At 38.2% G+C, this 9,666-nt stretch overlaps 2 protein-coding genes across 2 annotated transcripts in view; one reads left to right on the top strand and one right to left on the bottom strand.

The window, feature by feature from the left end:
• On the top strand, positions 1-4,897 carry yrdc (yrdC N(6)-threonylcarbamoyltransferase domain containing). Its single transcript, XM_034875222.1, has 6 exons — positions 1-260; positions 902-1,097; positions 1,782-1,896; positions 2,007-2,126; positions 2,670-2,800; positions 4,021-4,897. The coding sequence occupies exons 1-6, from the start codon at positions 89-91 to the stop codon at positions 4,088-4,090; spliced, it is 804 nt and encodes a 267-aa protein (XP_034731113.1). The 5' UTR covers positions 1-88; the 3' UTR covers positions 4,091-4,897.
• A 1,155-nt stretch (positions 4,898-6,052) lies between these two features.
• Positions 6,053-9,666, bottom strand: part of LOC117946819 (glycoprotein endo-alpha-1,2-mannosidase-like protein) — a 16,215-nt gene continuing 12,601 nt past the window's right edge. Inside the window, exons 3-4 of the mRNA XM_034875213.1 lie at positions 8,206-8,282; positions 6,053-7,210 (exon numbers count right to left, since the gene is read on the bottom strand). Of these exons, the coding sequence (XP_034731104.1) occupies positions 6,574-7,210; positions 8,206-8,282 (714 nt within the window). The 3' untranslated portion in view covers positions 6,053-6,573. The remainder of the gene's footprint in view (positions 7,211-8,205; positions 8,283-9,666) is intronic.

Here is a 9,666-nt window from a genome sequence, read left to right as displayed (position 1 = left end):
GGCGTAACCCGGAAGATAATTGTTATTTCCGGGTCCGACTACAACATGCTCACCGGCTGTGAAATGAACCATTCGCCGCTTTGGTTTTATGAAGTCCGTTTGTAGCATCGCTGTTGAATTAATCAAATCCAGAAGAGCTCACAGTTCAGCCACGGCTCGTCGACCCGGAGAGGACATGTGTAAAGAGCTCAAGACCACAGTGCTGCGGATGTTGCCGCCGACCTGCCGTGGGCCGTCCGCTCCTCAGGAGGAGCACACAGGTCAGCCAGCGTGAACTTCATAGCTGAAGTGTGTGCGCGCCTCTTAATGAATGATAGATTTTAGCTACTAAATAAATACAAACGGACTGTTTTTCAGTAACGTTAGGTAACGCAAACATAGCACTTGCAGCATGTTAGAGTTGGACATTAGCACCAGCCACATGCTAGTAACTGGTAAAATGCGAGAGGCTGCTAGATTTGCTTAACTCACCAAACACTGTGGCAGGTGGACCAGAGAGTTCATTTCTAACCCTATTTCCGATTTTTCTGACATGCATGACATGGACATCTCCCACTTTGATTTAAAGATGATCCTGTATTAGTCCCACAGCTGGGATTAGATTAGGGTTTTAGCAGAAAACGGCCTAGTGCAAGAACAACAGTCATCAGTTAATAAAAAAAAAAAATATATATATATATATATATATATATATATATATATACACACACACACACACGGTACAGGCCAAAAGTTTGGAACAACATTCTCATTCAATGCGTTTATCTCTTTCAGCCCTGCACCTCCCCAAATGAATTTACAATGTACTACTGACATGTTTGATACAGTGTTATTGAAAGTAGTGCATGTATTTATATTACTTCCCTCACTGTTTTATGTCCTCCTTGTTTTTGATCGTCAGATGTGGCTGAAATCCTGAGTTACACGGTGAAGGCTCTTAAGGAGGGTCACGTGGTCGGTGTGCCCACGGACACCATCTACGGCCTGGCATGTCTGGCCCAGAACTCTGAAGCTGTCAGAAAAACCTACGACATCAAAGGACGAAATGGACATAAACCACTGGCCATCTGTGTAGGAGAAATCCAGGATATCTATAAGTAAGTGACTGTTCGTGTGTCTGTTGATTTTTTTTTTATGGATGGTGAACATGAGCGTGATGAGAAGGGCCACACGGAATCTGCGGATGGAAAAAAAAAAATCTGATTGATCTCAGGGTGTTAGAGCACGTCCACCACTAGCAGAGAAACGGTCCACAGATTTTCATTTTGAATTACTTCTGAAAACTGTAAAAAAAGAAACAAAACAAAAACCTTTCTGATATTTGGGTCCAGTGTTAAGCTGATGTTTCTAACAGAACTACCATTTAATTTATTTTATATTTTTGTATTTTAAAACATCAGTAGTAACTCATAGTTTCTTCGTAGACCTACCATATTGCACAAATATATTAGTCATCCACAGATGTGTCACACGTAGAAGAGGCAAAGATACGGTCTCTAGGCCAACAAGACCGAATTTACATTTTTCGTGACCCGGTATTTATTAAATAATTTACTAGGTTATGATGTCTTACATCAAGGCATTTGAAAGTAAATCCCACATTTAATAAAGAGGAGATAAGGCCGACTAGCAAATGACAAGCTCTTGGATTAAACCTAGATCGGGTACTGAGTTACCATTTGGAACTGTGCCATAGTATCTAAACTTTCTCAGATAGTGACTCGCTGTACCACCGCTTTCAAAAGCTCTGCTCAACTTCCCCATTATTTCATCACGGGCAGGTACTGCAAGGTGAAGGTGAAGGAAGCGTTGCTAGGTGACCTGCTGCCTGGTCCCGTCACTCTGGTGTTGGAAAGATCTGAAGCCCTGAACCCAGATCTCAACCCCTTTACTTCAGTAAGCCCACTCAATTTTGACTGGATATTGCTATAAATAAAACAGCAAACAAATGGTTTAATAATGAACGTCGGCCATCTGTTGTTGTTACGTGTCCTCGTGTCCTGTAGCTTGTAGGCGTGCGTATCCCGGACCATGCCTTTATGAGACGCCTTTGCCAGATGTGTGCTGAACCACTCGCACTCACCAGCGCCAACATCAGCTCAAACACGAGCACCGTGGCCGTAAACGTAAGTGGAAAAATAATACATGCAAGTTTAGAGAGGCTTTGTTCAGAGTTTGACATTCACTGTGTTTCCTGGCTTCTTAATTCAGATTGGTGTCTCTCCTTGTTTTACTGTATCTCTTTGTCATTTAAACTTACAAAATTATCCTTTTTTCATAATTCCCTGCATATATCTAGATTATTCTTACTGTTATACTCTTACTGCTACTACATTGCACATATTTGTACATGTTGTTCAGACATTGTTCCTATTTCATAGCCATATTTATTCTGCTCTCAGAAGGGAACTGCTAATACACCGCACATATTTCTATTTAATTTATATTACTCTAAACCACATCCTGGAAACCAACCGTACACTACTGTCTACACTGCACTATATTTCTTGTCCTGTCTATACTCGTATCACGTTGCACTTTTCTGCTCTTTTTGCACTTTTGGTTGGACGCAGGCTACATTTCGTTGTCTTTGTGCTTGTACTCAACACAATGACAATAAAGTTGAACCTAATCTAGTCTTTTAATACTGCTGTGTTTTCCTCCTAAAGGAGTTCCAGGAGCTCTGGCCCAAACTAGCTCTGGTGGTGGATGGCGGACCAGTAGGAGACAACAGCCGCCTCGGCTCCACCGTGGTCGACCTATCGGTACTTGGGAAATACCGCATCATCAGACCCGGCTGGTGGGTTCATGCTGTTACTTCCTTAGCTTTCAGTCGCTGCAGTTTAGTGTGTGCTTGTTCAAGTGAAGTTATATCCACCAATAATTTCCACAAAATAATTTGCAGGAGAATTAAAATTTATGCAAAGGAAAACAAATCAAGAATGTGGTCTAACATGCTGTTGGCATATCTTCATAATTGCACTGTGAAATTAATTTAGCATTAAGTTTGTTCTCATTTTTCCTATGATATTTTTTTCTTCTTCACTATTTGTCACTATAGAAAATAAATAAACGTGATAAAGGTCACATTATACCTCAATGCAGCAAAAGAGGTCAGACAAAGGATATGATGGCTTAGATTTCAGTCATAAATAAATATTGATCAAAGTGAGAAAAACTGAGACGGGTCCTGCAGTTTGTCATCTGGTAGTGAAATGTGAATAACAACTCGTGCACTTCCGAATACATCTCCTGTGTCTCAAATCCATCCAAAACTACTGAGTATAGCTGTTTTTTAGGATGCAGTGTGTTCACAGTGTATTGTGACGAAGCAGACAAAATGAATACTCCAGCCAGTTTTTGAGTAAGAGTATGGAAGATGCTTACAGGTAGAACATATTTAAATAAATCGTGGGTGGTGGAGAAACGGCTGCAAAATAAATTTTGATAGCAAAAAGTATTTAGTATTATCTTTTGGGGAAAACATTTTGATGACTCTTTGTAGTTTTAATTGGCAGTAGCTTTTAAAGTTGCAGTTTGACACTTTAGGTCTGGCATTACTGTTGACATTTTAGAATATGCTGAAATATTATACCATGACAAGTATGTAGTACATACTGTATATAAGTTGTATTAACTGCAGGATGGATTTGGGACACGGGTGGCTGCCTATGCACATGTAGGGCAACAAAGAGAACCTATTCTGCAGTCATACAGCATACAGTAGTGTTGTGATTGTGCCTTCCTGTTTACTACACAACTCGGGGAGAAGGGAATTATGACTCCTAGAAACAAGTCATCTAAATGTAGTCAAGCATGTTCAGTCAGAATAGGTAAATACTCAGGTATTCAGGGGTGTTTTTCAATAACGAGCAGACTAATATCTGGTTTCAGCTGCAAAGGGGTGCCAACAATACTAAAATACTATGTGGAGTAGCTTTATTGCATTGTGTTCTCCCACGTTTACTGTGAAGGACACTTGGTGCATTAAACGAAACATGACTGTAATTCTGTTTGCAGTGCCCTTTCTTCTACGGTTAATGTGCTGGAGCACAAATATGGACTGTCAGAGGACTCGGGGAAAGAATGACCTTTTGAACTCTCTACACTGCACAACACGCGCTGAGACGCCCAGCCGCCGTTGACCTGGGGCTTCTCAGAAAAGATGAATCCTTTTCATGTTGACATGGAAGAATGAGTCTTTTTCAGGAAGTATTAGAACTCAGGAGCAACTCGATGGTGGCTGATATTGTTCTGGTGGCTGCTTTAAGTTCTTATATAACTGTTGATGAACATTTTTTCTGCATTACTATTGGTCCAATATAACAGGATTATGGGGGAGTGTCACAGTTCTTTACTATTTATTCAGAAATAGGTATGTATGGATTTTTATTTTATTTTATTTGTTTGCATAAAACTACTCTCTTTTTGTATTGTCAAAGCAATGTGGCTTAACAGAGAAAACAATGGTTTGGGTTTTAATTTTTATTAATTTAACAGTAAATGGTGTGGTAAGCACCTATTTTATACCCTGAATAATTCTTTGTAATAAGGGATGGGTTCTGGGAAATGCGTTGACTATACATCAGACTTGTCCAAAACTATTTATTAAATTATAAATCCCCTGTGTTTATTTTATCCACAAGTCAGTTAGCACTGCAATTGGTCACCTGCTACAGTTACAATAACTGGTTTATGTTGTAGCGTAAACTACAGTATATCACATTTCTATGTGTAAAATACTGTAATATGTCAGACTTGCACATAGCCCAAGTTGATATACGGCATGAAATTCATCTGCCAGTTTGCATGTCAAACTGGAGCATTTTTTACATTGTCAATGCCTGATGTAAACTCATGATGGAAGTCAAAGTCCCAATAAAAGTTTTGTTTTTCAGTTACACAGTCTTATTCATCCATCCATCTCCGTCCTCTTATCCGGTATCCAGTTGCAGGGACTAAAGCTCCAGCAAGGGAGCCCGAACTTCCCTTTCTCGAGCCACACTAACCAGCTCCAACTAGGGAGGCGCCGGGGAGGCGTCCTTACCAGATACTCGAACCACCTCAACTGGCTCCTTTTGACGGAAAGGAGCAGCAGCTCTACTCCGAGCTCCATAGGTGAGGGTACGAGCAAAAACTGTCCGGTAGATTGAGAGCGTTGCCTTCTGGCTCAGCTCTCTTTTTGTTAGAACGGTGCGATAAATTGAATATAATACATGCTGAGAACCATGGCCTCGGATCCCAAGGTGCTGATCCTCATCCCAGCCGCTTCACGCTCTGCTACGAACCGATCCAGTGAGTGCTGAAGGCCACAGGCCGATGATGCCATCAGGACAACATCGTCTGCAAAGAGCCGCGATGAGATCCCCAGCCCATTGAACTGCAACCCCTCCCCACCTTGACTACGCCTTGATATCCTGTCCATAAATATTGTTGGTGACAAAGTGCACCCCTTTACCAGTGACGCTGAGAAATGTGATACCCCTGTAATTGGCACACATCCTCTGGTCCCCTTTTTTGAAGAGGGGAACCACCACCCAGGTATGCTACTCCATAGGCACTGTCTCAAACTTCCACGCAAGGTTGAAGAGTCTTGTCTACCAAGACAGACTTATTCATGCATAAGAAAATATTTGAGACAAAGTACATCTTTATTTTTAGGTGTTTGAAAGTAAAGTGTTTTTGAAGAAAAGAAACTATCAGAAGCCACGCAGAAGTGTCCTTCATAACCAAAGAGCATAGTTTTATTCTTAAAAGTGAAAGTACCTTTTACTTTAATAGACAGCAGGATTTCATCAATTTAAATCAAACAAAGATATAGCAGAGTAATCTAGCAAGTGGTACAGTTTTATTCAGACACTCAAACACTGAGCCTCAAGCTTCTTCTGATGCTGTTTTTAGTTAAGTGACAGAAGGTTGTGTGTGCCCAACATGAATGTGGCTTTCCTTAAAGGGAATTACACGAAACAACCTTAAGGCCAAGTTTAGAGTAACTATACTTACCAACCTGTCTGTTAATCTCTTTAGCAAAGTAAAGCAAGTCAAACTGACACTGAATGCCTTTGTTGGTTAGCAACAAATCCCAAATGATACAAAATCCTACTGAAAATGCTGTCAAACCCAAATGTTTCACAAAATAACACATTTTACTCTTTAAGCAATAGTTTGACCTATTACAAAATAAGCATTTGCTTCCAAAGATCAATATTAGGGTTTCATTTGACTTGACAGCCAATTGTGACTGAAAGTGAAACCATAAGTGTCTGGCTATTGGAATCAAATATATTATTTAACGGCAGAGAAAGAAACAAGGATCATACATGGGCTACGTCTCAGGCCATTCAATTATGTGGTGACAGTTTTCTCGCGGTGTTTGAGACAATCGATTAAGTTGCGTTAAGTGAACAAAGACCAGAGACCCAATTAAGGACTCTGGGCTGTCAATGGAACAAATTCCCCAGAATAACCTTTTAATAATAACTGACCTCTACATTCACTTCCCTATCTTTTGTTGCTGCTCCTTCATGTGTACACACACTTGTGCATGCTGTTTCAAGTCTGATCAATAAAAGCTCACATGAGCCACTGCGCCTTCTCTTTGTTGAACTGCTCTGCCCAGCGGCGGGTCAACTCCAGGTAGTGATTGGGTCCATGTGGCTGATAGTCCAAGTACACACGGGTCACTGTTTTTTTGGGCATCGCCCTCTCTATCTGTGTCCCCTCGTGCCATTCATTAAAAGACGTAATAGTGACAACGTCCGGCCTCACATTCAACGCTGCCTGCAGGGCCGTCTCATAGTAACGACCATTTACCCTGTTGCGCATGTTGTGGTTGTTCCACGGCCGGATGCTGGTGTCAATATAACCAGGTCCAACGCTGGGGATGAAGAGGAGATTGTTGCCGTCACAAAAAGCTTTGATGGCCTTCCAGTTCTGGTGAGAAGAGCCGAAGGAGAAACCGTTGGAAGCAAAGTAAGTGTACATGCCATCAAAGCCACCTGCCAGGATGTCATGCTTGTGACGCTCCTCCACAATCAGGGCAATGAAGATGGCGTCATAGGCTGAGCCGCGCACGCTGTGGGAGCCTGTGGGAGTCAAGAATTCAGACCAGGACTCAGGAGGAGTCAGGTAGGAGTCATAGATGTAGAATAGAGGAAGACTTTTCCCTGTGCTGGAGGTAAACTTGTAGAAGGCGCCATGTTCACTGTACCTTTGAAGACAACAATAACACAGTCAAGTATTGCTTTAATAACTAGTTAATTTTTTGGTAACAAGTAAATATTATTTTGACCTAATGTCACTTATCATGACTGTCCAGAGAAAATTTAACGGAAACTCTGCAGATATTATCAGAATATGTTGTCATGGACAAACATGTTAGTTGAGGGAAAATTAAGACAGAATAGGTGTACTAGATAAAAAGCCAGAAGGTAACAGACTCTTCATTTACAGCCTGATATACTATCACTATAGAGGCAAAATATTAAGATTTGTATTCTATTTCTTATTAAATTGCTTGGAATCTAAATATCTTTGGTATTTGGGGAGTTTGTATGTAGTTGACAGATGTTCCTTTTCAGAGCAAAAGTGGTGTTTAAAAATTTGGAAAAATGCTTTTGTTTCAAAAACGTATTTGTAAGTTATGCCTCTCCCAGATTTTAAGATACACTTTAAGCCCTTTTTTTTAACACCCTCTATCTATATGGTTCAATCTTGGATCTTCAGTCTTTTGGAGACCAATTGAGGAGAATTTGTCGCTGCCTCACAGACTGCAGGACCTAGTGTATTCCAATATACCATTGAAATAAGCCAAATTACGTTTAGGCCCTAAATTTGACGTCTACTCACAACTTTCCGTACTGTGATGAAAATGTGCATGCAGAGCCTAAATGGCCAATATTAAAAAAAATGTCAATTTTTAAGGGGAATATACTGTTTTCCCTCCCACACTTGAAAAATACTTTCTGGTTTTAGTTTTGGATTGTCTTACATTGTATGTGTTTGTGTGTTTCGGGGTAGGGGGGCTGGGGGAAAAAAGAAAAGAAAGGACTAAAACTGTGATGTGTAATGTTGTTAATATTGTGCTTTTTAAAAAACAAATATTAATGGATAAATAAAAAGTTTTGCATCTTTTTCGGTTTTATTTCTTTTGTACATGAAATCTTAATGGTTTTCTATTTAAGTTGAATGAGAGGAGCAGCCTACCTGTCAATGATGTACTTGATGTTGTCATGCACACTCTGGTCGTTTCGTCCTCTGTATGGTTGGATGTGAAATGCAACCTAGAAAAACATGCAGAAAGTTATGTGCCTTGTTAGTTTTTTATATTCATCATATTACTGTCATTAAAAAAGAAACTATGGTCGCCACTCACAGGTAACATGCCATAAGAATGTAAAAAATTCTAAGTATAATATATCATAAAATGTAAAGAGTCAAAATATAGTATTTTATAAAAATTCATAGTATTCACATGTCATAAAAAGTCAGCATAGCAAAAGTCATAGCATAGTATAGTATGTCCTAAAAATGTCAAAGAATCATAGTTTAGTATGTCATCAAAATTTAAAAAATTCATAGAATAGCAAGTCATCAAAATGTCCAAAAGTCATTGTATAGTATGTCATCAAAATGTTAATGTTAAATCATAGTGTAGTATATAATTTAGATGTCAAAAGTCACAGTATAGTATGTCATAAAAAGTCATAGTATACTATGTCATAAAAAGTATGTAGTATGTAATATAGTATGTAATAAAATGTCAAAAAGTCATTGTATGTCGTTTTTTTTCTAAAGTTAGTGTAATACAAATTTCAAAAAAGTTAAAATACGTAATAAAAATGTCAAAAGGTCATAGTATAGTACATCATATAAAAAGCATAGTATAGTATGTCATAATATAGCATGTCATTAAAAATGTCTAAAGAGTCATAGTATAGTATGTCATAAAAATTCCTAAAAAGTCAAAGTTTTACAAAAAATGTCAAACGTTCACAGTATGGTAGTTCATAAAAGTGTCTAAAAGTTAAAGTATAGTATGTCAAAAAAGTAATAAAAAGTCATACTATAGTATGTCATAACATTTCCAAAAAACACATAGTATAGTATGTCAAAAATTCATATTATGTAATAAAATATCAAAAAGTCATTGTATGTAGTACATAGTAAGTAAATGTCATAAAACGTCATAGTGTGTCATAAGGGTTTTGAAAAAGTCAAAGTATGTTATGAAAGTGTCTAAAAGTCAAAGTTTTACAAAAATGTCAAACGTTCACAGTATAGTAGTTCATAAAAATGTCTAAAAGTTGAAGTATAGTATTTCAAAAAAAGTAATAAAAAGGCATACTATAGTATGTCATAAAATTTCCAAAAAAGACCCTAAAAAGTCATTGTACATTATGTCATAAAGTGTCATAGTATGTCATAAAGACTTTCAAAATGTCATAGTATGTCATAAAAATTTCAAAAAAGTCAAAGTATGTTATGAAAGTGTCTAAAAGTTAAAGTATAGTATGTCAAAAAAGCAATAAAAAGTCATAGTATAGTATGTCAAAAAGTCAAAGTATGTTGTAAGAATGTCAAAAAGTAATTGTATAGTATGTCATAAAATGTCAAACAATTCCTAGTATTTGAATATACTTAGATTTTTTTGAAATCTTTATGAAA

The sequence above is a fragment of the Etheostoma cragini genome, chromosome 6, assembly GCF_013103735.1.
Source record: "Etheostoma cragini isolate CJK2018 chromosome 6, CSU_Ecrag_1.0, whole genome shotgun sequence".
Lineage (NCBI taxonomy): Eukaryota > Metazoa > Chordata > Actinopteri > Perciformes > Percidae > Etheostoma > Etheostoma cragini.
Note: the sequence above shows the minus strand (reverse complement) of the source record. Positions and strands in the feature narration are given on the sequence as shown.